Source organism: Chamaea fasciata, unplaced genomic scaffold (assembly GCF_029207755.1).
Source record: "Chamaea fasciata isolate MVZ Bird 193981 ecotype frontalis unplaced genomic scaffold, bChaFas1.0.hap1 SCAF_18, whole genome shotgun sequence".
Lineage (NCBI taxonomy): Eukaryota > Metazoa > Chordata > Aves > Passeriformes > Sylviidae > Chamaea > Chamaea fasciata.
In genome coordinates, this window is record NW_027094103.1 from 1294410 (window position 1) to 1321153 (window position 26744).

The 26744-nt window shown below is 55.9% G+C and overlaps 2 protein-coding genes across 2 annotated transcripts; both read left to right on the forward strand.

Moving 5' to 3' along the window:
* The first annotated feature begins 7 nt into the window (after window positions 1–7).
* SF3A1 (splicing factor 3a subunit 1) lies at window positions 8–13062 on the forward strand. Its single transcript, XM_066199620.1, has 16 exons — window positions 8–179; window positions 2285–2397; window positions 3523–3727; window positions 4507–4764; window positions 5164–5238; window positions 5777–5927; window positions 6389–6582; window positions 7184–7301; window positions 7397–7582; window positions 7891–8012; window positions 8196–8438; window positions 9045–9255; window positions 9972–10126; window positions 11067–11168; window positions 11326–11397; window positions 12426–13062. The coding sequence occupies exons 1-16, from the start codon at window positions 114–116 to the stop codon at window positions 12525–12527; spliced, it is 2373 nt and encodes a 790-aa protein (XP_066055717.1). The 5' UTR covers window positions 8–113; the 3' UTR covers window positions 12528–13062.
* Window positions 13063–15436: 2374 nt separating this feature from the next.
* TBC1D10A (TBC1 domain family member 10A) lies at window positions 15437–26497 on the forward strand. The gene is made up of 9 exons (XM_066199795.1): window positions 15437–15710; window positions 18890–18989; window positions 22096–22203; window positions 22348–22454; window positions 22984–23098; window positions 23304–23369; window positions 24387–24576; window positions 24854–25008; window positions 25184–26497. Exons 1-9 carry the CDS (start codon window positions 15511–15513, stop codon window positions 25574–25576), a joined length of 1434 nt encoding a protein of 477 aa, XP_066055892.1. The 5' UTR covers window positions 15437–15510; the 3' UTR covers window positions 25577–26497.
* The last annotated feature ends 247 nt before the right edge of the window (window positions 26498–26744 follow it).

A 26744-nucleotide genomic window follows, 5' to 3' on the forward strand; every position in this document is an offset into this window, starting at 1 on the left:
CGCCGCCGCCATTTCGCCCCAGTCGGTGCCGGCGCCGCGGCTGGTCCGGACCGAGCCTCGCCCGCCCCTCGATCGGCCCCGCCCGGCGCGGATCGCCCGGCCCCGGCAGCGCCATGCCCGCCGGACCCGTGCAGGCTGTGCCTCCGGCGCAGCCCGCGCCCCCTGCCGAGAGCAAACCGGTGCGGGCTGGGGAGGGGGGGCGGGGAGGGAGGGGAGGAATGGCGCGAACCGCGGGGTTTGGGAGTGTGGCCCTCACGGACCGGGCTGGGCTGGGGGGAGCTGTTGTTTCGTCCGGTGCTCGGCACTGACCCCTTGTGCCCGCCCAGGTGAGACCCCACCTGCAGAGCTGCCCCAGCCCTGGGGCCCAGCACAGGAGGGACCTGGAGCTGCTGGAGAGAGTCCAGAGGAGGACATGGAGACAATCCAAGGGCTGGAGCCCCTCTGCTCTGGAGCCAGGCTGGGAGAGCTGGGGGTGCTCACCTGGAGAACAGAAGGCTCCAGGGAGAGCTCAGAGCCCCTTCCAGCGCCTAAAGGGGCTCCAGGAGAGCTGGAGAGGGACTGGGGACAAGGGCTGGAGGGACAGGACACAGGGAATGGCTTCCCACTGCCGGAGGGCAGGGATGGATGGGATATTGGACAGGAATTGTTCCCTGGGAGGGTGGGCAGGCCCTGGCACAGGGTGCCCAGAGCAGCTGTGGCTGCCCCTGGATCCCTGGCAGTGTCCAAGGCCAGGAGCCTGGCATAGTGGAAGGTGTTCCTGCCCATGGCAGGGGTTGGGATGAGATGAGCTTTAGGTTTCCTTCCCACCCAAACCATTCCAGGATTCCTGCTGGGGCTGGGCAGCAGCCGAGCCCTCCCCTGGCAGTGCCCCAGGGCTCTGATTCCAGGGAGTGTGGGGGGTTGCCAGGAGTTGTGGGAGCCACCCTGGCTCCAGGAATAATGTGTGGAAGGCTTATAAGTCTGAGGGCAGTTTCAGTACTGCTGCATCCCAGTACTCTCCCCGATCCTTTCTCTCTTGGCCATATTCGTGTTCTTTGCAACCCTCCAGAGATGGGAATAGAGCTCCTGCAGAGCTGGGGCTGCTGTCCTGACTCTCACACAGCACCATCAGCACTCCTGGAGGTGACAGGGAGCTGATCTCACTGAGAACCTTGGGAAATTGTGATTTCCCCCCCAAAACCCCGTGACTTTCATGCACAGATGTTACCAAGGCAACTCGGCATCACTGTTAAATAAAACATCTCAAGTGTGATGTTGCCTCATCCTTCAGCTCCTCAGGATGATGTTCTGAGGGAGTGGGAATAAAGCCTAAAAGTGTTCATGGTGCCTTTCTCATAACACACTTTATGGGGGTTGTGTTTTATGGAATGGTTTTCATTGGAAGGGACATTAAACCCGTCTCACTCCGCCCCTGCCGTGGGCACGGTCACCTTCCACTGGCCCAGGGTGCTCCAAGCCTTGTCCAGCCTGTCCTTGGACACTGCCAGGGATCAGTTTGACCTGAGAACATTTTCTGGCTCTGATTCTCCATGGATTTGGCAGAGCTGGGAGCTTTACCTGGATTTTAAGTTATCCCTGACTGTCATTGTTAGGATAATAAACATTTCCAGCAGATCTGTGCTGGTTTATAACACCTTTTCTTGTAGGCTCCTTGGTGAGGAAAGAGAAACAGCATCTTCAGAATCCTGCATAAACAACTTCTGGTTTTACTGGAATACAGAGCCATCCACAGGGAGGGTTCTGGGATTTTTGTTTGGATCCTCCTGTAACATGAGTGAGAAGAACACTCTGTTGGAGATTTTCTCTTCAGAACAGCTTCTGTTGTAACTACAATGGCATTAAAAGCTGTGGTTTATTTAATGTGGAGTTAATAAATCAGGTCCCACAGGCCCCTAGAAACATGCAGAACTTCCACACCTAGCGAGGAATGACGAATTATTCCTGGAAATGTTACTAGAGCCTCTTGGCTCAGCATCTAAAAACATCCTTGGGGTCGAGGCTGATAGAGTAAAAACTGTTCTAGTTCCCATTGAGGCACCTTCCTTGTTGTCCTGCTGCCTCTGCCCCTGCAGCAGGTGCCCCCGAGAGGCAGAAAATGTTGTGTGTCACCCTGAGAAACCAAGGAATTGGTGGGATGGGTCATCCAGATTGTTCAACCAATTCAGTGGTTGAGGGGCTGAGGAGGAGCATGGATAAATGTTCCTGTGAGCCATTGGGATTGTGTTTGGAATGCCTAATCCTGACACCCCTTCACCTTTTGTAATGAAACAAGTCTTTATTACAGCCAGAAGAGGAGCCTAAAGAGGAGGCAGCACCAGCCAAGCCTGTGGTGGGAATTATTTACCCTCCTCCCGAGGTCAGGAATATTGTGGACAAGACCGCCAGCTTTGTAGCCAGGTAAGTGACACTGGTACTGTCTCTTTTTCCTGGGATTTTCATGCTTCTGCTGTTCAGTGCAGCTCCTGAAGCTGAGGAAGGTCCCAGTTTTGTCATTTTGCATGAAGGATTTTAAGGATTGAGGCTGTACCAGTGAGACTGGAAAAGAAACAACAATATTCTAGTGAAGAGGGTGTAAGACACCCTTTGCTAGAGAAACCGGTAGTAAGTAAATGAAGTCCTTGTTCAGATGTGCAGTGGATGCTGCAATAACTGAGTGACAGGGCCTGTTCTGAACCATCTGAAGGGGAAACCAAATTCCAGGTGCAAAGGAAGCCTTGGTACAGGAGTCATGGCTGTGTTTTAGTGCTAAGATGTGGTGGGTCTTGGTTTCAGAGAATTACTAAATGTTGCTCCACTCAAACCCTTATTGTGTAACTCATCTCTAAAGTGCTGCCAAGGAGTGTTGGCTGCTTCTGAGCATAAGGACGGGACTGTGTTTATCCTTTGGGATTGTAGAGACCTCCTCTTTTGGAGGAGGTGGAATGTTCAAATGAGACTGGGAGATATCCAGAGAATATGAAGAGGAACACCCTGTGGCAGCTGGGAATTTTCTTACACTGCCCTGAAATAACTGGCTCGTGCTTTAGGTGGGAGGAGGGGGTGTTACCTGGACTGGGGCTCCTAAATGCAGCACTCTGGGCTGGTCAGCCCCTGCTCAGGCTCATGGTTACCTGCTTTTTTTCCTTTTATAATTGTTCTGGAACTGAAATTAGTCTTGAAAACTTGTTAATAGAGCAGATAAAATTGATGTAGTAAGTAACTTTTAAACTTCATGCTTCATAACTGTAAACTTCAGTCAGTGGTGGAAATGACCTGTGAGTGCAGACAGATGTGACTGTGGAACTCTTGTGTGTGTGTGTGTGTGTGTGTGTGTGTGTGTGAATTTTTAATATTCACATTAAAGACAAAGTTAGGGGGATATCTGTGTGTGTCCAGCTGGGTGTGAGCTGCTGAGAGAGAAACTCCTCCCACGTGAGAGAGAAAATGATGTTCCAAGGGGCAGATACCTCAACACGTCCTAGTCTGAAGGAGACATTTACACATGAGTTGATGACCTAAACAATTTTTCTTGCTGCTTCTCAGAAATGGTCCAGAATTTGAAGCCCGAATTCGTCAGAATGAAATAAATAACCCCAAGTTCAACTTCCTGAACCCAAACGACCCTTACCATGCCTACTACCGGCACAAGGTCAGTGAGTTCAAGGAGGGCAAAGCCCAGGAGCCCTCGGCCGCCATCCCCAAGGTCATGCAGCAGCAGCAGAGTGCCCAGCAGCAGCTCCCACAGAAGGTGAGCGTTCCTTTTCATCACTTTGGGGAAGAATTTGGCCACTTTGGAGTGGTGTCACAGCTTGGGGTTGAGAAGGAAGGAAGCTCAAAAGTCAAAAAGGAGCAGTTAGTGATACATTTGTCAAAATGCCAGCAGTGACAGGCTTGGAGTTGAGTGTCTGGGGCTTTGTTTTGATGCAGATATGCATCTCTCAAGTGCTCGTAACTCAGAGTTGTTTGAAAGTGCCAATATACAGTTTTATTGGTCCATTTCAGTTAAGTTTAGCTTTATATTGACTGAAGAGTACTTACACTAGGGATCCCTTGGACTGGATGTGACAGAGGCAAGCCTTGGGAATCTCTTGGAGTTCTGTTTGGCCTTGTTGCATGCACTGTTTTGTAGAAACATTTCCTCCCAGAAGGATCGATCTCCCCTTTAAAACATGCGCTACAAAATGCTGCTCACCTTGTTCAGCTGTGCCTTTAAACATACTAGGTGGGAAAAGGGCATGGAGTGAATCCAGGGCTTTTCTATCCTGGGCACAGCCAGCAGCCACACTGTGGTGTTGGTGGCCCTGGGAGGGCTATAGCAAAGTTCTGATACTTTCCAGATCTCTTTGCTGTTGGAGCAACATGTTTAATAGTATTAAGTTATACCTGATGGTTTCTCATCCTTGCACCTGCCAGAATGGCAACTGGCATTGCTTTCCCGCAGCAGCTGGAGGCAAACAAAGACTCTGCTGAGTGTTTGGTGACCGTTCCTTGCAGGAAGTGCCTGAGCTGTGTCTGTTCTCCCTGCAGGTGCAGGCCCAGGTGATCCAGGAGACTGTGGTTCCCAAGGAGCCCCCGCCCGAGTTCGAGTTCATCGCGGACCCTCCGTCCATCTCGGCCTTCGACCTGGACGTGGTGAAGCTCACGGCGCAGTTCGTGGCCCGCAACGGGAGGCAGTTCCTCACCCAGCTCATGCAGAAGGAGCAGAGGAATTACCAGTTTGATTTCCTTCGCCCCCAGCACAGCCTGTTCAACTATTTCACCAAGCTGGTGGAGCAGTACACAAAGGTACTCCAGGCAGAGTGATTTCCACAGCAGGAATGGATTTGCAGGGCTGATGAAGCCCCACAAACCAACCAGGCTGGAAATACAGGTGCAGGAATCCATCCTTTAAATCCTACTAGAGTGGATATTGTACTGAATACAGTGAGCCATTACCCGAATGCACTATTGTAATCTCAGTTAAAATTTGTTTCTTTTTGATCCGGAGGGTAATTGGAAGCCCACAAGTGAATATTTTGAAGTGCAGGGATGAGCAGTAAATAGTGAGAGAGCTGCAGTAGAATTAATGGGATGTAGCCCTGGGGGTCTGCTGGCTTTTTTAGCAGTGTGGAAAGAGAATAATTGCTCTGAGAGAGGTTTTGGCACAAATAATTGTCACCAACTGTCATGTAAAATGTGTTTCAGATCTTGATCCCACCGAAGGGCTTGCTCCTCAAGCTCAAGAAGGAGGCTGAAAATCCCAAGGAAGTCCTGGATCAGGTATTTAGAAAAAATTTGTAAAAATGCTGAAGCATTTTGGTTATGTTTTGAAATTTTTTTTCTTTGTGTGTTCTTGGCTTGTTGGCAGCAAATAGAGAATAAAATGGATGTGTCACTTGAGTACAGGGGGCTCAAAGTTGCTTTAAATGGCAGCTGGTGTTCATATTGGGAGTAGTTTGGGGCAGCACAGAGATACTGCACAACCCCATTTCCAGGTGCCTACAAAGTGGAATCCTGGAATATCCTGAGTGGGAAGGATCCCACCATTCAGCCCAACTCCTGTCCCTGCCCAGGACACCCCAACAATCCCACCCAGGCCATCCCTGGCAGCGCTGTCCAAAGGCTCCTGGAGCTCTGGCAGCCTCGGGGCCGTGCCCATTCCCTGGGGAGCCTGGGCAGTGCCAGCACCCTCTGGGGGAAGAACCTTTCCTGATCTTTAACCTGACACTACTCCAGCTGTTCTTCCTTTCATTTGCAAACCCAACAGTGCAATGACTGTGCTGTTCCCTGTCTGACAGTGCTCTGTCTGCTCCTGCAGGTCTATTACAGAGTGGAGTGGGCCAAGTTCCAGGAGCGAGAGAGAAAGAAGGAAGAGGAGGAGAAGGAGAAGGAGCGTGTTGCTTATGCCCAGATTGACTGGCACGATTTTGTGGTTGTGGAAACAGTTGACTTCCAGCCCAACGAACAAGGTACTGATGTTAAATGTTGTCACCTCTATGGAGCTGTCCCCTTTGTGCTGTAAATGTGTCCTGAAGTGCCATTTTTAGACAGAAATTTGGGTTCACAGCCTTTTATCCTTCAGAGTTGAAGGAAAGAGCCTTACACTGACATTTTGCAGGGCTGTCGTGTCTTTCTGGAGTCACTGATGTTCTCCTTGAAGGAAGTCTAGGACTGTAGTAGTGGCCACTTTTCCACTTCCACCAGGACAGCAGAGTTTGTCCCACTTTCTAGTAGTACTTCCATTTATAAGTCACTTTATCTTCATATATCATGTTAGTGTTTGTATAGACTCCATCCATTCCCTTCCATATCCTCTGGCTGCCAAGGATTTTGTTGCCACTGCTTTTTGTTCAAGAATGGTATTTCTGTCAGTGTGCGTTGAGTAATGAAATGGGATAGAGAAACGGGAGCTCTGTTTTCTGCGTTGTAGGGAATTTCCCTCCTCCCACCACTCCAGAAGAGCTGGGAGCTCGAATCCTGATCCAGGAGCGTTACGAGAAGTTTGGGGAAAGTGAGGAGGTGGAGATGGAGGTGGAATCAGATGAGGAAGATGAAAAGCAAGAGAAAACAGATGAGCCTCCAGCCCAGCTGGATCAGGACACACAAGTGCAGGATATGGATGAGGTAACTGGACAATAGGATTTTGTTCCCTGAAGTTCATGTGGTTTATGATGGTCCCACTTTCACTGTAAATAGTTCTTCAGTTTTTTGAGGAAATGAAATTTCCCTTTGCTGAAATCTCCAAACAACCTGTTACTGCTGGAATATGGCTGTTTTTACCAATGTTTTCCATGACAATACAAGTTCTAAGAGAGAAATCCAGTAATTTTGGCACCCAGTGGTGTGGATTTGATATTTCTGTGGTTTTCAGTCTTCCAGACTTTTTTTTTGTGCCCAGAGTCTGAAGGCCTGAAAGATGACTCATCTTAGGCTCTGCCCACTGTAACCTGTTTTTTTGGTAACAGGGAACAAGAATGTGGTTAACTGTAAGCCCCTGTGTGCAAGGCTGCTGTAATGTGGAAGCTGAGGAATATTTGCTTCCTTTCTGGGGCTGTTGAATTTCTGAATCATGGTCCAGAGGAACCACTATGCCATAGGTGTCCAGAACAGCTCCCTTGCTTTGAAGCTGCATAGTCGTTCTTCCGACACTGTAGGATTTTATGTCTCTCTCAAAGGAATTTGACCACTGGAGCTTGGTTATGATTTTTGTTTCCTTTTCAATAAGGGGTCAGATGATGAAGATGAAGGTCAGAAGGTTCCTCCTCCTCCAGAAACCCCGATGCCACCCCCACTCCCTCCCACACCAGATCAGGTCATTGTGCGGAAAGATTACGATCCCAAAGGTAAATCAAACTGAAAAACCACCTTTATTTCTTCCTGAAGAATCCCAAACCATTTGTTTCTAGACTGAACCAACACTGTGGTTTTGTTCTCCTAGCCTCAAAACCATTACCACCCGCCCCGGCTCCGGATGAGTACCTCGTGTCTCCCATCACTGGAGAAAAGATTCCCGCCAGTAAAATGCAGGAGCACATGAGGATTGGGCTCCTGGATCCACGGTGGCTGGAGCAGCGGGATCGATCCATCCGGGAGAAGCAGAGCGATGACGAGGTCTATGCCCCAGGTCAGCTTGAGCATGGATTGCACAGCCCCTCACTGCCCCACTGATCAGGACGTTCTGAAATGTAACTCTGTATGGTGCCCTTTCTGTGATAATGAGATGGGTATATTTGTCAGCTGTTGCTGGCCAGTATCTTTCCAAAAAAACCAAAGGGGACAGGAGTTGGACTTCGATGGCCCCTGTGAGCCCTTCCAGCTCAGAATATTCTGTGTAAAAAGACCATCACTCAGACACTAGGTATCAAGTAATAGAAACATCAGTAAGAGGCTTGGTTATATTGCTTCAGGTAAGAATTGCTCTTTTTTCCTCAGGTTTGGATATTGAGAGCAGCCTGAAGCAGCTGGCAGAGCGTCGTACTGATATCTTTGGTGTAGAAGAGACTGCCATTGGTAAAAAGATTGGTGAAGAAGAGATCCAGAAACCAGAAGAAAAGGTAGAGTAGAATTTGGGAGTTTTTGTTTGATTGGTTGGGGTTTTTTTTATTATAGGTCCCTGTAGCATTGTGAATGCTCAGAGACGTGAGTCTTGAATTTTTTTTTCTTTCTCTCAAGCTGCTCTCTGGATTTCTTTGCAGTCTGGCCAGGCTGGGTTAATCTGATACATTTTACTCTCTCAGGTGACCTGGGATGGCCACTCGGGCAGCATGGCCCGCACACAGCAGGCTGCTCAGGCCAACATCACTCTGCAAGAGCAAATTGAAGCCATCCACAAGGCCAAGGGACTGGTGCCAGAGGATGACAGCAAGGAGAAGATTGGGCCCAGCAAACCTAATGAGATACCCCAGCCACCCCCTCCTTCCTCAGCTTCCAACCCCCCTGCCAGTGCCCAGCCCATCACATCTGTACCTCGTCCACCCACTGTGAGTGTTTGGGCTCTCAGAAGCCAATTACTGGGGCTGTAGTTAATTAGGAGGGGTCCTCTTGGGGGGTCCTGCAAGGGTGCTGGCATGGAAGAGAATTTTGTGGGAAGTTTGTGGGTTAAGCGTAGTTTGGAAATACTAGAAGAACCTTATTGAACTTGCTGTTAAAAATGGAATACAGTACTTGGGTGGAGTTTTTACCTTAGAGGTATCAAAAAGACTGGGATCAACTGGGCAGCGGGATCTTAGAGGCAGAGAATATGGCTAAGAAAGGGATGGCCGAGGGCTGCTGTTGGTGTAGAGTGATGCTGGACAAAAGCAGCCCGAAGGGATCTGCTGTGAGTCCCAAACAGCAATTTAGCAAAGGAACTAAGTGCTTGGAGGTCTGATCCCAAAGTGGGGAGGGAAGGAGGACTCCTTTAATCTGTTAATCAGGCTTTTGTACCTGTCCAGAGCAGCTTGGGTTGCCCATGTGGTGGGGCCACTAGGGCTCCCTGCGAGTCTTTGGGCAGCAGAGCACGTGGTTCTGTGTTTCCTTGTTATTTTAGTTGGGATTGTGGCCAGCCCTAGGCATTCCCGCTAAGGAAATTCCCCTTCTCTCCCCAGATGCCTCCTCCTGTCCGTGCCGCCGTGGTTTCTGCAGTTCCGGTCATGCCTCGTCCCCCCATGACTTCGGTGGTCCGGCTGCCCCCGGGATCCGTCATCGCCACCCCCATGCCTCCCATAATCCACACCCCACGGATCAACGTGGTGCCCATGCCCCCCTCTGCTCCCCCCATCATGAGCCCTCGCCCGCCCCCCATGATAGTCCCCACAGGTCAGTGACTTCAGCTTTTCCTGGGGAATTGTCGGATAATTCTTTCATAGTGGACTTCTTGGAGTCTTTTTCCTTCTGTGCCCTGCTACTGGTGTGTAACTGGGACTGCAGGCCCTCAGCTGTGGTGTTAAGAGTTTGGGGGTGTTTGGTATGGCTCGTCTAGTCGTGTTTTTGGGCTCAAGGCTCTTCCTGCACCATGAAATGCAGGGAATCCTGTGGCCCCAGGAGCCTGCCTGGGTGAGAATTAAGAATGCAGGGTAAAGAGAAGCTGCCAGCACCTCAGTGGGTGTTGCAGCTCTTTACAGAAGCTGCTGCTGCTGGAGGAAAAGCTGTTTGCTGGCCCTTTTCCTCATTAGGTGCTTTGAAGTTAAAAACCATGATGTAAGAAGCAATTCTTCCTTTTTTTCATCTTCTTTTCTTCCCTAACTGGAGGAGCTGGCACCGCTGCCTGCCAAACTGAGAGCATGTTCTTTTTTTTGCAAGATCTGCAGGAAGCTCTCATGCCTTGTTATCTCTTCCTGGAATGCTTCCCAATATAAGAGCTCTCTGAATGTTTGAAGTTTGCATGTTGCTGTTGGTTGTAACTTCCTCCATGTATTGTGGCATTTATTTTCAGCTTGTGCTGCTCTGCTCAAAGCGTTTTTGTTGTGAGGGGGTGTTTGCTGTGCACTCAGGGGTGACTGTGGGTTGTGTTGTGTGTCCCCCATCCATTCCAGCCTTTGTCCCTGCTCCTCCCGTGGCTCCGGTCCCGTCCCCGGCGCCGATGCCTCCTGTTCACCCCCCACCACCCATGGAGGATGAGCCAGTCTCCAAGAAACTGAAGAGTGAGGACAGCCTGATTCCAGAGGAGGAATTTTTGCGCAGGAACAAGGTACATGTGTGGGTCAGAGTCCTGGGCTGCTCCACTGCAGCTCCAAAGGGGCTGTAAAGCACAGAGGGGCAAAAATACCCAGCAAGAAGGAGACTTCCTGAAGTATCTCCTTACTTTTGTCGTTCCTGAGCAAACCAAACTCCTTTGTCTCTCATTGGGAAGAGCTACACAGAGTGGGATAGTGCTCTTCTGTAATTCAGGGCAGTGGGAGGTAGGTTATAATGCAGAGAAGAACTGAAGTTGCTAATGATCTTTTAAGGAGAGGAGGGCTAAGCTGAAGATGCAAAGAGATCAGAGTATCAAGGCCAACATGATAGTAGGGTGATGTGGTGTATTCCATAGCAAGGTGAGCTAAATGTGAGCCTCAGTTCCTTCCTGAGGAGTGCCTGTGTCACAGGAGGAGTTTTAAATCCTTAGGAAGGGCTGTATGGTTTTTGTGGGAATATTTTAAGTAAAAGAGGAAATTTAGATAGGATACTGGGAAGGAATTTTTCTCTGTGAGGGTGGAGAGGCCCTGGCACAGTGTGCCCGGAGAAGCTGTGGCTGCCCTGTCCTTGGAAGTGTCCAAGACCAGGTTGGACAGGGCTTGGAGCAGCCTGGGATGGTGGGAGGTGTCCCTGCCCATGGCAGGGGGTGGGACTGGATGGACTTTAGGGTCCTTTCCAGCTCAAACCAATCTGTGATTTCATGTGCACAGAGAAGCTGTCTCCTGTCCAGTGCTTCACACCTTCACCCTGTGAGACTGTCAGTGCACGTGGTGCTCGATAGATGGTACACAAAAGGAAGAGAAATCCAGCTAAATGTTTTATTGTCAGAGCAGAGGAGTAACTGGTAAACACATTTCAGTGTGTTTACTGAGGAGCCAAGATATGGAAATAAATACTTCATCTGGTGCTGTGTTATCACAGCCCTGAGAGACTTTATCTGTGTTTTCCCACAGGGCCCGGTCACGGTCAAGGTCCAGGTTCCCAACATGCAGGACAAGACGGAATGGAAGCTGAATGGCCAAGTGCTGGTGTTCACCCTGCCCCTCTCAGACCAGGCACGTACCTCATCCTCCTGCCCTGCTCTGCTCCGTGTGCTGCCTGTGAGAGCAGCGCAGCAGCTGGGAGCTCAGCCTGCTCCCCACGCTGCAGCTCCACGTGGCTGGGGAGCAGGACTGGGACAAAAGCACTGAAGGAGCCCTTTGATCTTCCCAGGTGTCTGTAATAAAGGTTAAGATCCACGAGGCCACAGGGATGCCAGCTGGGAAGCAGAAGCTGCAGTACGAGGTGGGTATAAGCCCTTCAAGTGCTGGTTGTTTCTTCAGTGCGTTCTCTCACACGACCTTTTTACAAAGAAAAATTATAATGTATAGTTTAATACACAATGACATACTGGAAGAGCAAAGGGAATGTTTTTCCTGCCTGCACAGCACAGCTGTGACAGAACTGCCCTCTGTTCCAGCAGGACAGGCTTTTAGTAGGTGATTAAATCAGTGCATTTTCACATTGTTGCTGCTGCAGATGAGTCCTCAGGCTTTGTCTGAAATCAGCCTCTTGTTTTATTAGAGTTTGGGGGGTTTTGACATTTAACTGCAGCAGCCTGCTCCCACAGCTCTGCTGTGTGCTCCGGGAGGTGGGCGAGCATGCTTTGGAACCCTGGCAGCTCGGGGAAGGCTTTCTTCAGAACGGGGAAGGGAAGAGCTCACTCTGTGTTCTCTCTCTTCCTCCTGAAGCTAGAGCTGTGAGAAAGGCCCCGTTCCTTTTTAATGACTTATTTCCAGTCATGCATGTGCCCAGGCAGGCACAACCTGCTGCCTAAGCAGTGAACTTTGTGCACTTATCTCCTCAGAGTTCATCTGTGGGCAGATCCTGTGTTAACCCTTAATGAGAAAGGGAGCTGAGCTGATTATTTTTAAAGGAAAAAAAAAAAAAAAAAAAAAAAGGTGGGGGGAGAGTGGAGCCTGAAGAACTCCCCTTGTGGTGACTCTTTATCTGTGTGTTGTAGGAGCCACATTGTCAATACTGGCTGGTCTAGTTAAAAGTGTCCCTGCCCATGGCAAGGGGGGTGGAATGGGGGGATCTTTAGGGTCCCTTCCAACCCAAACCATTCCAGGATTCTGTACCCACCTCCAGTGTCCATCTTGGACACTGGAATCTCTCTGGAGTCTTCAAAGCCTGCAGTGTTCTGTCATTGCCGTGCTCCAAGCGTACAGCCACATGGGTTGGGATCTGGGTGGGATTCTGTGGGAAGCCAGCACTGAGGTTTGTGCTCTGACTGCTCTTTCATGTTTTTTTTTCTTTTCTTCCCCCCTCAGGGCATATTCATCAAGGATTCCAACTCCCTGGCTTATTACAACATGACAAGTGGCTCTCTGATTCACCTGGCCCTCAAAGAGAGAGGAGGCAGGAAGAAATAGGAGATTTGGAGGCCTGAGACGTAACATGTCCATGTTGTAACCCCAGCCCTCCCAATCCTATTTCCATTCTGGCCTTTTGTGGCTGCATCCACTGCCCCCAGCAGTAGTTTGAACAGAGACTCTGACCCCCACTGATAAGAGAGGAGAAATGTGTCAGTGTAGTGAGTAGTCTGTAATGATCAATGCTTTGCTAGAGTGCAGGCTCTCCCTTGAATCCCCTCGGGAAAAGACATCATCAAGGTCATGCCCAGCTTAGTTTAGATCCATCTTTGAGGGATTTATAGTGGCCAGGAGCATCATCTGTCTGCCCTCAGCACTCACTGCTTTATTTAACCTTCTGCTAATTGAAAACTTCTCCTCCACACACTTATTAACCCCCTTGTTCTTGTTCTTTCGCTGTCTTGGATCTTGTACTGACCCTGACTTGAAGGTTTTTCCTCCCTTGGCATGAGTTTGTGTTGCTGTTCCTGTGATAAAGGAGGTCTGGGTCTGCTCCGGACAGAATGTGTTTTGTTTTAATAAACATGCAACTCTCCTTGCTTGGATTTGGGGTTTTTCATGGAGATGTGCCTGGTTTCGTAGTGCTCAGATGGGGAAATACCATCAGGATTTGTAATTAAGCAGTTTACAATAGGAAATCCTCTTATTTTCTGGGAAAAGCTACAAGAAAAGGGACTTGTTCAAGTTTCCCTGGTGCTCCTCAGTCATTCCTGAAGGAATGCTTATGTCTGTTTGTGAGAGGGGGATGAAAAATACTCTGAACTTAGCAAGAATTTTATTGGAAAATGTGATTTACAATTATATCCTGCAGCTGGAATCTCTTGGTCCTGGAGAGCATCTGGGTCTGGAAAACAGATGATTCCTGTGCCTTCAGTCAGAGTTTGATAGAAACACAACACTGCAAAATTAATCCATGGAATTAGGTGCCCAGGAGAAGAGGCAGGTGTCTGGGATTTGGGTACCTCTGGTTTCTTTGGGTAACCCAAAGCCATAGATTTATTATTATATTTATTTTTAGTCATGGTCAGGCAGTGTATGAACATCCTGTTTACCTTATTCCATACGTAGGAGGGGAGAGAGGGATGAAGCAGGAGGGAAGAGCCGGCATCCTCCTGCCTCTGGTGTGCTCCCCTGGGATCCTGAGGAAGCCCTGTAGCTGTGGGGAAGGTGGCTGGCACTGGCCCAGCCCAGGTGGTCAGTGTTCCCTGGCCACAGTGTCCAGCTGTTGTCTGACAGGTCTCCACGTGTCCCTGTCACAGTCTGCTCCCCTCCCTGCTTCAGGAATCCAGAGTGTGTGGCTGGATGGTGGATGCAGGGTGCTCCTGCCCTGCAGGAAGGCGGGATAATCACTTCCCTTTACTCTTCAAAACCAGACAATAGGTACAGTCCTGGAGAAAACAGGCAGTGAGCGGGGTTTTCCAGAGCGGATAGAAAAAAACTGCCAAGAAATGGAGAAGTTGTGTTTGTATCCGGGGCCGGGCCCGCCTGTGCTGGGCTGTGCTGAAGGTCACCCTGTGTTCCTCCTGCCGCTGTGCTCGGAGCGTGGTGCCCACGGAGCTTCCCAGTGGGAGCTGCTCCCTCTATTCCCTCAGTAACATTTTCAGCCAAGCCCCTTTACTGACACTCCAGCAAGAAAACTTCCCCCTGGAAATCACTTGCATGGAGTCTTGCCAGCCTGTTTCCATCTAAATCCAAGGGCTGAATGCTGCAACAGACTGTGTGTGTGGAGATCTGGTACAAAACAAGTGCCATCGGAGCCTTCCACTTCAGTGGCAAGGACTGACAGGGCTCGGCTGCCAGAAAAATCTGGAAATAGGTTGAGTTGCTGATTTCAAGGAGCCTCATTCCCTCTTCCTTTGGCACGGTACCACCTTGAGAGGGATCCTTCCAATAACCAACCCCCTGTTCTGTGCTGTAAGAGGGAGGAAATGGAGAGCTGGGCTCTCGAGAAGTGTCTGGAGGTGGGATGGACCTGCCCCTGGAAGGCTTTACCTGGGACAGGTCCTAGCACATCCCAGGCTCCTGCAGATCCTTTGGTGTTTATTTTTGGGAGAGCCAGGCTGGTTTTACCTGTCTGAGGTGCTGTGGATGGGGACTTTGGGGTGATGCTGCAGTGGTCTGGCTGTGGGATCTGCACGGCAGGGACGGCTTTGGAGAGGGAAACAAATCCCACCACTGCCCTGTGCTGGTGTGTGCCCCAGTGCTTCCCAGCACAACCCTCCTGCAGTCCCAGTATCCAGCCTTCCTGGAATGCCAGTGCCATCCCAGTACAGCCTCAGCACAGCCCCACTGTGGCTCAGTCTGGTCCCGCTACAGCCCCCTTATGAAGGTCCCCAGTACAGTTCTGCTATGGCCCATACTGGTCCCGGTATAGCCCATTTTATCTCACACTGGTCCCAGGACAGTCCTATTTTATCTCATCCACATCCCAGAACAGCTGTGTTGTATCTCATACAGAACCCAGTACATACAGCGTGTTGTGCCCCGTACTGGTCCCAGTACAGCTCGTTATGTCTCATGCAGAACCTAGTACAGCCCCTTTCTATCTCGTACTGGTCCCAGTCCATCCCGTTATGTCTCCTACTGGTCCCAGTCCATCCCGTTACGTCTCGTACTGGTCCCAGTCCATCCCGTTACGTCTCCTACTGGTCCCAGTCCATCCCGTTACGTCTCCTACTGGTCCCAGTCCATCCCGTTACGTCTCCTACTGGTCCCAGTCCCTCCCACCCCAGCGCTGCCCCACTGCCGGCGCACGGAGCCCCGCCCCTCACCGGCACCCGCCGGCGCTTGACGGACAGCTCTCCCCGTTCTCTCGACCAATCAGCTCTGGGGGCGGACTCTCCTTTCCGCAATCCTGGAGGCTGATTGGCCGAGTCTCCGCTCCCTCCCAATGGCTGTGATGAGGGGGCGGGGCCGGGGCGGGGCGTGGCCGCCGCCGTGTCCCGGCATGGCGGAGCGGCCGCGCCGCCGCTGAGGCGCCGCCATGGCCAAGAGCCGCGGGGGCGGCGGGCCCAGCTCGCCCGGCGGGCGCAGCCTGGCGGGCACCCGCGAGAGCCTCGCCGACCCTGGCGGCGATGAGCTTAGTTCGCTCGGCTCCGACTCCGAGATCAACGGCGGCGGCCCCGAGGAGCGGCGCGTCGATAAGTTCGGCTTCATCGTGGGCAGCCGCGGCGCCGAGGGGACGTGAGTGGGGGCCGTGGGGGGGGGCCGGGGCCGGGGCCGGGGCCGTGGCCGTGGCGGGCCGGGGGGGACTGGGGCACCGAGGCGCAGAGGAGCCGCCCCGGGCCCGGCCCAGTCCGCTCCGGCCGCTCGGCCCCCGCAGGGCCGGGCCTGGGGCTGGGCCGGGCCGGCCGCGGCTCTCCCCGCCCCGGGGGGTTCGTCTCCGCCGCCCCCGGGATGGGCGCGGGGCCGCCCGGGACCGGGGTCAGCCATCGTTCGTGCCCGCGGCGGAGGCCGCTGCGGCCGGGATGTGAACAAGGGAGTAAGGATGGGAGACCTGCGGGTGTTCAGCCTGAAGAAGAGAAGGCTCCGAGCAGAGCTTAAAGCCCCTTCCAGTGCCTCAAGGGGCTGCAAGGGAAGCTGGACTCCTGACTTTGGATAAGGACCTGGAGTGACGGGATAAGGAGAAATGGTTTCCTTCTGCCAGAGGCCAGGGATGGATGAGATGTTGGGGAGTAATCGTTTCCTGTGAGGGTGCTGAGGCCCTGGCACAGGGTGCCCAGAGCAGCTGTGGCTGCCCCTGGATCCCTGGCAGTGTCCAAGGCCAGGTTGGACATTGGGGCTTGGAGCAGCCTGGGACAGTGGAAGGTGTCCCTGCCCATGGCAGGGAGTGGCACTGGATGAGCTTTAAGATGCCTTCCACCCCAAACCATTCCATGATGTTTTGATGGCTCAGTGAAGAGCCCTAAAAGCTGTTCCAGCTCTCCCATCTTCCTCTGAAGAGGGGGAATGGCTGGGAAGTGGTGTCCACACCATTTGGGATCCGGAAGCTGCCAGCACACCGAGGTCAGTGTCTGGTCAGCTCCAGGCGCTGATTCTAGTGGACTTTTGGCCTCTGTCGAGCCAAGGAGGCCAGGCCGTGGTGTCGTGCCAAGGGCTCCTTGTTGGTAGTGCCGGCAAAGGTGCCGTGGTCTCCGACTCCACAGAGGAAACCCGTGGAGGAAGTGAGGCTAACCCGAGGCGCTGGGCCCCGGGGCGGTGCTGACACCTAGGAATGTGCTGTTGCTGTCAAGCTGGTTCGGCAGCGTGTTTGGTGTTTGCCTTCCTGGCCCTGCTTTCACAGCAACGCCCAGAGAAAGTCGGGATGGCAGTGGGGACAGCGCGTGGCAGCCAGCTCCTCTCCTGCTGGGACATCGCCTGGGGCGGGCTCCCTGGCTTTTTCCAACCTGGGTGCTCTGGTACCGGCTGTGCCTCAGTTTCCCTGTCTATGAGGAGCAGAGTGTTCATCCCCCATTGCCTGTGGGTGTTCCTGGGTGGGTCTGTGGGGTGAAAAGGTGCCGGAGGTTGGAATGTTGGCGCTGGGCAAGGTGCATCACTCCGGGTGATAGACCTTGTTCCTCGGCACTGTGGGAGTGGTGTGACCTCTCCTTCCCATGGCGCTGCACCCTGTCCTGGCCACACACCACATTTAGGGGATACTTGTCCTGGCTCTCATTCCTGTGGCTGTCCCTGGGGTGGGTGTCCCTGGGCCTGCAGCGAGCAGCAGCAACTCCGGATGAAGGTCGTGGTGCTGGAGGCCGGTGGCTGCTCCCAAGGGTGCTGACAGTGTGGTGGCTGCAGTCACTGGGGACTGAGCCACCTGCAGCACCCCACAGATGTGCTGGGGCCCAATCGTGTCCTGCTCAAGGGGTTTATTGGCTCACTGTCTGTCCAGGAGCTGATGAAGGGGAATACGTGACCTCCTGCTGTGGCTGGCAGAGTTGGGATTGCCCTGCTGGGAGGGAAAGCACAGGAGGGGCACGCAGGGTATCCCAGCATCCATGGAGGGTCTGAGGGCGCTGCAAAGGGCCGAGCTGTGGGGATGTCACCTGCAGTGTGGATGCAGAGGAGCGCATTCCTGGCACAGAGCATCCTGTCACTTCCCCGCCTGGAGTGCCCCCACCCTCCCGCCTGGGCCATATGCAGTGCAGCCGGTCCTCGCTCCGTGCCCGCTGCCAAGCAGCCATCAGCTGGGAGCAGCTTCCAGTCTGTGCTGGCAGGGCTCCAGCCGGCCCACAGCCAGCTCCTGTATCCAGCGTCCCGCGCTCCCGAGCTTCCCACGCCTCGCGGAGCCCCGGCTGGAGGCCAGCGCTGCCTCCATCCCCGTGCCGGGCTGGGGAGCTGCCGGCCATGCCTGGCCGTGCTGGGGAGGGTGGGGAGCCAAGCAGAGCAGATCCTTTGGAAGCAGGTTTGCTCTCAGAACAATCGCGCTCGCCCCATCCGACCCGCTGCGGTGGGTGGGACTCGGCGGGGAAGGGCTGGGCAGGGCTCAGGGCACTGCTGCCAGCTGGATGCAGCCCTGGACTCGCCGTGCCGCTCGCTTTCCGGCTCAGAATGTGGAGAGAGGAGGCAGGGCCTGCATGTCCTGTAGTGGGGCTGGCTGCTGGAGGATGCTCAGTGTCAGGCCACTGTCCTCGGGTCCTCAGGAAGGATCTGACTCCTCCTGAGATTGGCGTGGCCACGGGACAGTGTGGAGCAGAGCCTGGGAAGGCATTGAGTCTGCACTGATGGCTTGAAGGAGTCTCTGCTCTCCTTGGGTGTCCCTGCCTGGGCCTGCCCGAGCTGCCTGTCACCCATCTCTGCACTGATGTGGTACCATGGGGGTTGGAGGCCGTGGTGCCGGCTTCAGCATTGCAGCAGCATCCCCCCTGCCTCAGCAGGGTTAAATCGGATTCCCTGGCTAGGCTGAGCCGTTTCTGGAAAACATTCCCCTCCCTCCTAAAGGACCCTGCTCCGGGCTCGGTGCCGGGCCTGGAGCAGTGCCAGGCATTGGGAGCACAGTGTGGCCGGAGCTGTGTGGATGACATGATGCTTATGGCCCCGGCTTTCCGTGTGCAGCCAGCCCCTGCCACAGGGATCTGATCTCGCTCATCCCTCACCTTCCTGCCATGTCCCTGGGGATGCTGCAGCACGTGGTGTGTGCAGTGCAGGCTGCTCCGGAGAGGTTTGAGCTGCTGTGCTGGTGCAGTGACTTCACTCACGGGTGGCGAGTGCTTCCGGCAGCTGCCGAAACACCGGAGCTGCCGAGCATGTCCTGAGCCCTGCGCCCTGAGGGGTGCAGCCACCTGGGCGTGGGGGGCACCCAGGGGGTTCGGGAGGCCAGGGGGCTCAGCACCATGCGTAGGGCCAGGCACCCACTGACCCTCTTCCTCCCGGTCCCACAGGCTGGAGGAGGTGCCCTTGGAGGTGCTCCGGCAGCGAGAGTCCAAGTGGCTGGATATGCTCAACAACTGGGACAAGTGGATGGCCAAGAAACACAAGAAGGTAAGTTACAGCCGTGTCCCCTCTGGGAGGTGGCAGCCAGGCACAGCGGTGTCCCTTTGGGGCAGCCTGGTGCGACTGATTTCCCTCCCTAGAGTCTGTATGCCTTTGGATGATGCTGTTGGCTTGAATGGGCTGTTCATTCTCCTTGGAAACTGGAGCTTGGGGGGGCTGAGTGGTCCCAAGCCAGCCCACTTCTGCCTCCAACTCTTCCCTGCCGGGCCAGAGTCTTCCTAGGGCTTCTTTGGCTGCCTGCAGGCAGCTATGGGAATTGTTTGCTCATGGAAACTTCTGTTCTGAGTGTCTTGCAGACCAAAAAAAGCTCCACGTAGGAAATGTTTGAGCCTGATGCGCGTGACACTGGTCTGCCAACTGGGGTCCCTGGGAGACTCCTGGTGTGCTGGCTCCGTGCCTTAGTTTGCTGGTGCTCCTTGATCCCCTGAGCCTGCAGATGAGGTGGGAGTGCACCAAGTCCGGGGTTGCTGCTGTGTGTCTGCTGGGAGCAGTGAGGCTGCTGGCATGGGACAGCAGTGCCAGAGAGTGTCCAAAGGACATTCTCCTCCTACCCATGCTGGCAGAGTCTCCTGGCACCCCTCAGTGTGCCCAGATTGCTGTCCCTACTCAGTGCCTGGTGAACAACACCGGAATCCCTCATCTGTTTCTTGGCTGCTTTTAAAGGAATTGTGAGAGTTTTCTGGGCCACGGCAGGCGGGCGCTTTGTTCCACGGGCAGTTTCTGCCACTCTCCGGCCGTGTGCCACAGGGTGCCCTCCAGGATGGGGTGAGTGCTCCAGCAGCCCTGCGCCTGCCACAGCAGCTTCCTTGTGCTTGGTCCAAGCCTCCTGGGGTCTCCATGGGGCTGATGTGCTGTATAGTCTGTCCTGCAGCAAAACTCCATGCCTGGGGCTTTGGAGAGGCTGCTCCAGAATGGTGCTCTGTGACTGGATCCCTGGGGCTGCTCAGGGAAGGCTGCCAGGCCTGGCCTTGGATGCTGTCAACTATCCTTGGTCTGGCAGGAGCCTGCTTGCTGCAGGTCCCTGCTGCTCTGGGGGAGCTCCCTGAGCCTCTGAAAAACCCCAGTACTTTCCTGGCTGCCTCACCAGGGTTGGCAGGCAGCCCAGGGATCCCTGGGCCAGCTCCTGCCAGGCTAGCTCACACCTGCACCACTCCAGCATCCCAAAACTCCCTCCCTGGCCCCGATCCCAGGGGAGCCTGATCCCACATCCTTCATGGTGCTGAGCCGTGCCAGCCCCGTGTGCTGCAAGGAGGGCAGACATGTGGGTGAGCAGCTCCCACTGCTCTCCCAGCGTGGGCAACACTCTGACTTCACCTTGTTTTCAGCATCCCTCAGCCCAGATACACTCCCAGTCCCTGGAAGATCACAGTGGGATCACGGTGTGATGGCCGGACCCCATGTGGGACCAAGGGGATGAGCTGCTTGGGCCCAGCTAGCTGCAGGGGCTGCTGAACCAAAACCCAGCGAGGCGGTTTCCTTCCTGGCAGCTCAGTCAGCAGGAAGGGGAGCTGGCTGGAAATGGGAGCTCTCAGCAGCCATGGAGCTGCCCACAGCAGCCCTGGGCATCGTCCGCTGTGTTTCCTGCCAGCACAAAGGGACCGTGTAAACAACCAGTGAGGGAGCAGCAAACCCCCTGGGGAGGTGATGGTACTGTGCTTGGAAACAACCACCTGCTCCCCAGCTCCTCCAGCAAACAGTGAAACACAGCCCTGGGCAGGCAGGAGAGGCCTGGGGAAGATTTGGGTGCTGTTGGCCACTGCTCTCAGAGCCCTGGCACAGTTGGCATGTGCCACCCGAGCAGGGACATGAGGAGTGGAGGCTGTGCTGGGGTTTTGCAGGGGACTGTAGGGGGTGACTGTGCTGAAAGCACCAGGCTTGTGGGGCCCACTTTGCTGCATGCCCTGGCTGAGGACTGTGGGGAGAAGAACACAAGGATGTGGAGTTGCTGGAGCAAGTCCACAGGAGGCCATGGAGGCTCCAAGGGCTGGAGCCCCTCTGCTCTGGAGCCTGGTTGGGAGACCTGGGGCTGTTCACCTGGAGAAGGCTCCAGGGAGAGCTCAGAGCCCCTGCCAGGGCCTAAAGGGGCTCCAGGAGAGCTGGAGAGGGACTGGGGACAAGGGATGGAGGGACAGGACACAGGGAATGGCTTCCCACTGCCAGAGGGCAGGGATGGATGGGATATTGGGCAGGAATTGTTCCCTGGGAGGGTGGGCAGGCCCTGGCACAGGGTGCCCAGAGCAGCTGTGGCTGCCCCTGGATCCCTGGAAGTTAGGACTTGGAGCAGCCTGGGATAGTGGGAGGTGACCCTGCCCACAGAATGAGATGATCTTTAGTGTCCCTGCCAACCCAAACCATTCCATTATTCTGTGATTTGGAGCTGCCTGCTGTGATGAGGAGTTGGAGTGGGATTTGGGGGCTCTGTTTTGGTCCCTGCTGGTGCAGGTGGCACCAGGGCTAAGCTGGCTCAGCTCCCCACGCAGGGTAGGCACCAACTGCCTCGCCTGGACTTTGGTCCTGGCTGGTGCCCCGTGCCAAGGAAACCAGGGGCACAGGAAACTGTGGGCATGGAGCTGGCCCCAGGGGCCTCAGGATCTGGCCATGCATGGAGATAGGACCAGACCTGCCCTTCTGCTCAGGATGTGCAGGTGGAAAGGCTGAGACACTCATCAGGGTGCACATCCCTGCTTTCCATGTCGCCATGGGGGAGTGGGGGGCTGGACTGGGGGCTGGGGAGCCTCCACTGTGTCCTCAGTGTTTCCCATGTGGACAGGGCCACCTGCTTCCCACCTTGGCTCCAATGTTTGCTTTTCCAGCTCCCAGCAGGATCTGGCTTTGAGGCAGTGCCAGGCTTGTTGGAAGCTGTTTGCAAGCCACAAAGCCTCTGCTGGGCTTCTGGCAGCTCCCCCGTGCTGCTGGTGCAGCCTTGCCTGCCATTCCTGCATCCCAGGAGCTCAGGGACAATTTTCCTTCTTTGAGAAGCAGCAGGGGACCGGCCTGTGGCTGTGGTGCTGGCCTGGCTCCCACCTTGCCCCAGGAGTCTCTTTGTCTCCCAGTGCTCCGTGATTTTCCCGTGACGGCTGTGTCTGTCCCGCAGATCCGGCTGCGGTGCCAGAAGGGGATCCCGCCCTCGCTGCGGGGCCGTGCCTGGCAGTACCTCTCTGGGAGCAAGGTCAAACTGGAGCAGAACATGGGCAAGTTTGATGTGAGTCCTGCCGGGGACCCTCCTGCACCACCAGGGAGGGGACAGTGCTGGGCTGGCTCCTGCTCGGGCTTGGGTGTATGTTGGGATCTCAGACATCTTGTGGGGGTGTCAAGGGTGGTGCTCACCCCAGTCTTCCCTCTCCAGGAACTGGACCTCCTCACAGGAGATCCGAAGTGGCTGGATGTGATTGAGCGGGATCTCCATCGGCAGTTCCCCTTCCATGAGATGTTCGTCTCACGTGGAGGCCATGGGTATGTGGAGCCACTGTGTGTCCAGCCCTCAGCAGCCATGGATGGGGTGGCCACTGTCTATCCCAGCTCATGGAGCCTCACTCATGTCCCCAGTGTCCTCCCCATTCCTCCAACATTCCCACAGTCACAGAGCATGCACTGACTGAAAACAGGACGGCTCAGACAAGCTCTGACACCCAGTGGGGTGGGAATTGCCATGGCAGGAGGGCAGAGGGGGCAGGTGGCAGCCTGCGGCCTCTGTTTCACCAGGAAAATGCTGCTCCCAATGTGTTGGGGAGCATCTGTGCCCCTGTGCTTGCAGCTGGGTCCCTGCCTGTCTGTGGCTCGCTCAGGGCCGGATGCTTGTCTCCATGGCTCCCCTCCCAGATCCACGCAGGACCTGCTCTCTGTGGGCAGAGCTTCCCACAGCTCTGGGTTTGTGTGGGAAAGGGATGCCTGCCTGGGACTGAGGCAGGCTCGTGCCTGGGATGCACGGGGAAGGCCACAGCCGTGCGGTGTGCCCAGCTGTGCGTGCCGGGTGTCTCCGCAGGCAGCAGGACCTGTTCCGGGTGCTGAAGGCGTACACGCTGTACCGCCCGGAGGAGGGCTACTGCCAGGCCCAGGCGCCCATCGCCGCCGTCCTGCTCATGCACATGCCAGCCGAGGTACGGGCACGCGGCTCAGGGGACAGACTGGCACCTCCTCGGGGGTGGGGGGCCCTTTGGGGGGTGCCCGGCTCAGGGCAGTCAAAGTGCCCCAGGGGAGCTCTGCTGCTTCTCACCCTCTCCTGTGGTCCCTGGGAGCAGGGAGGGTCCCAGGGAGCCGCAGGGATGTCCTCTGGGTGCTCACCTGCTGTCCCTTGGCTTGCAGCAAGCGTTCTGGTGCCTGGTGCAGATCTGTGAGAAGTACCTCCCTGGCTACTACAGCGAGAAACTGGTGAGTAAAGGGCTCATGGTGCTTTCAGCAGTGGCAGGGACCTGCAAGGTCCTGCACCTGGATTGGGGCAACCCCCAGGATCAATCCAAGCTGGGGATGAAGGGATCAAGAGCAGCCCTGGGGAGAAGGACTCAGGGATGCTGGTTGGTGAGGGTTGGCCATGCCCTGGCCATAAGTCCTGGGCTGATTCCCCAGCATGGACAGCAGGGGAGGGGGGATTCTGTCCCTCTGCCCCACTCAGGTGAGACCCCACCTCAGAGCTGCCCCAGCCCTGGGGTCCCAGCATAGGAAGGACCTGGAGCTGCTGGAGCCAGCCATGAAACCATGGAGCTGCTCTGAGGGCTGGAGCCCCTCTGCTCCAGAGCCAGGCCGGGAGAGCTGAGGGTGCTCACCTGGAGAACAGAAGGCTCCAGGGAGAGCTCAGCCCCTTCCAGGGCCTAAAGGGGCTCCAGGAGAGCTGGAGAGGGACTGGGGACAAGGGCTGGAGGGACAGGACACAGGGAATGGCTTCCCACTGCCAGAGGGCAGGGATGGGTGGGATATTGGAAATAAAATCTTCCCTGTGAGGGTGATGAGGCCCTGGCAGAGGTTGCTCAGGGCAGTTGTGGCCACCCTATCCCTGGAGTGTTCCAGACCAGGTTAGACAGGGCTCAGAGCAACCTGGGATAGTGGAAGGTGCCACATGGCAATGGAGTGGAATGAATGAGTTTTAAGGTCCCTTCCAACCCAAACCATTCCACGATTCTGCATCTCCAGGCCAAAAACTTGTCCAGCTCCTCACCCAGGGGAAAGAAGGGGTCTGGGGAGCTGTTGGGTATTCCTAGAGTCACTGTGTTGTTCTGTGGTTCCCAGAAGCATTCCACATTCAGGGTTGGGGGGCCTCAGTGTCACATCCATGGGGCACAGCTGTGCTCTCATATCAGATGTAGAGGGTTGGCTGCCCCTGCGGGGGCCAGGCACTGGGGGCTGGTCTCAGGGCTAGGGTATTCACTGGGGTGCTGATCCTTGTCCCTGCAGGAAGCCATCCAGCTGGATGGACAGATCCTCTTCTCACTGCTGCACAAGGTCTCCCCTGTGGCCTACAAGCACCTGAGCAAGCAGAAGATCGACCCCATCCTGTACATGACGGAGTGGTTCATGTGCGCCTTCTCCCGCACGCTGCCCTGGAGCTCCGTCCTGCGCGTCTGGGACATGTTCTTCTGTGAAGGTAGGAGCTCCCCACCATCCTCCTCCTCCTCCCGGGGTGACTGCACTCCCCACAGCCATGGGACCTGTAGCAGGGCAGGTTTGGGGCAGCCACATGCCTGGGGTGGAGATGGGCTGTTTTCCTGGAGGTTAGGAGGCATGTACATCCCAAATTCACCCTCTTGCATGTCCTGACTGTTGGTGGGACTGGGATCTGCTGCCCCACAGCATTTGAGGAACACGGTAGCAGTGTCACCCTGTCCTGCCTGGTACTCACTGCCTCACATCACCTCTTGCAGGAGTGAAGATCATCTTCCGGGTGGGCCTGGTGCTGCTCAAACACACCCTGGGCTCCTCGGACAAGCTCAAATCCTGCCAGGGCCAGTATGAGACCATGGAGAGGCTGAGGGCCCTCAGCCCCAAAATCATGCAAGAGGCCTTCCTGGTGCAGGAGGTGAGGTGCTGGGGACGGTTTGGGGGCCCAGTGCTGCCAGACTGGGCTGTCCCTGGGTGGGCAGAGCATGGGGAGCAGCCCCCTAAAAGCTTGGTTAGCGCCGTCCTCTGCCCTGAGGGGGATCCCACACCCAGCCCTGGCGGCACTGTCACTGATGGCACAAGTGTCCCCGCAGGTCATCGAACTGCCGGTGACGGAGCGTCAGATCGAGCGGGAGCACCTGATCCAGCTGAAGAAGTGGCGGGAGACGCACGGGGAGCTGCAGTGCAAGTCCCCCCCGCGCCTGCACGGCGCCAAGGCCATCAGCGAGGCGGAGCCCGCGCCGCGCAAGGCGCTGGAGCCCGTGCCCTCCATCATCGTCTCCCCCGGGCCCGCCCCCGTGCCCAAGGCCCGCAAGAGCAAGGAGAAGAGCCGGGAAAAGGGCTCGGCCAGTCCTGCCAACGGCCCCGGGGCCGAGGGCAACGGGGCGCCCGGCACGACCCGGGAGCTGCTGCACCCCCAGGTCTCCCCCCACCACCAGTCCAAGGAGAGCCTGAGCTCCCGGGAGAGCGAGGACACGTACTTGTAGGGCCCGGCCCACACCCCGGGCGGCCGGGCTCAGCGGGGCTGTGCACGGACCCGGGCGCGAGGACACCGAGGGGGACCCCTGGCACCCGGCGCTGGGGGCTCTGAGCTGGAGGGATGGGACAGGGGGGCTGTGCGGCTCCGTGAGAACAGCGTGGCCCTCTCTGGGCATCCGTGGGGCTTGGCCAGGTGTGGTGACCAAAGGGGACACCGTGGGTCTGCGCTGGGTGCCCACCCCGCAGGGTGCTGGCACCAAGAGCGGTGGGAGCCCCCGGGCAGGGGGTGGCTGAGCCACCCGAGCTCCCTCCCCACACTGGGGGGCTGGGCTGCCCCTCGGGCCCTTCTCCCCCGTCCCAGAGCCCCTCGACCCATCACCCCCCGGGTCCCTCGTGTAGCCCCCACCCTGCGCCAGCCGGGCAGCCCCAGCCCCGGATCCCGAGCACTTAGGCCTGGCGCAGGGCACTGGGGGTACGCGAGGAGCCGGGGGACCCCTCGCCCCCCTCTCATCTAGTGAGGATATATCAAGCTGTAGCCCTATATGTAGTACCCAACTTACCTACTCACTGAGCCTATTTATTATTCCTCCCAGGCAGGACAGGGACCGAGGCAGGATGCGCTAGAGGCAGCGGGATTTGATGCCGAGTTTTGGGGCTCAAGCCCCCCCATCCCATCCCCTCCCATCCCCAAGCTCCCCACAGCTCAGGGGGAGTGTTTACCCTGCCAGGGCTCACCCCACCACTGCCACCCTCCCCCCAGGCCCCAGTGCAGGTGAGACGGGGTGGGTGAGCAGCAGCCAGGTGTTCCCTGGTTGTGGGGTCCCCTCTGCCCCCCTGCCCTCCCCGAGGGCGGGTGGTGGGTTTGTAAAATAAAGCGGGAAAAGCAGTTTTGTACAAAGGGGTCAATAAAGCGAGTGTGTAAAGGCGCAGCCTTGGCTCCCACCTCTCTTGGCCTGGGATGGGGGTGGAGGGTGGCAGGAGGCAAGGGTGTCACCCCACTTGCTGTACCAGTATCAGCTTTGGGGGACACCCTGACCCGGACCCTACCCATGGTTCTCTATCCCTGGTGAGCACTCCCTGCATCCCATTTACACTGGACACTGACCCTGGCATGCACCCTTCCCTGGGTCCCATCTCCCCTGGCTGCCCTTGTCCTGGGGGGCAGGTGCTGGGCAG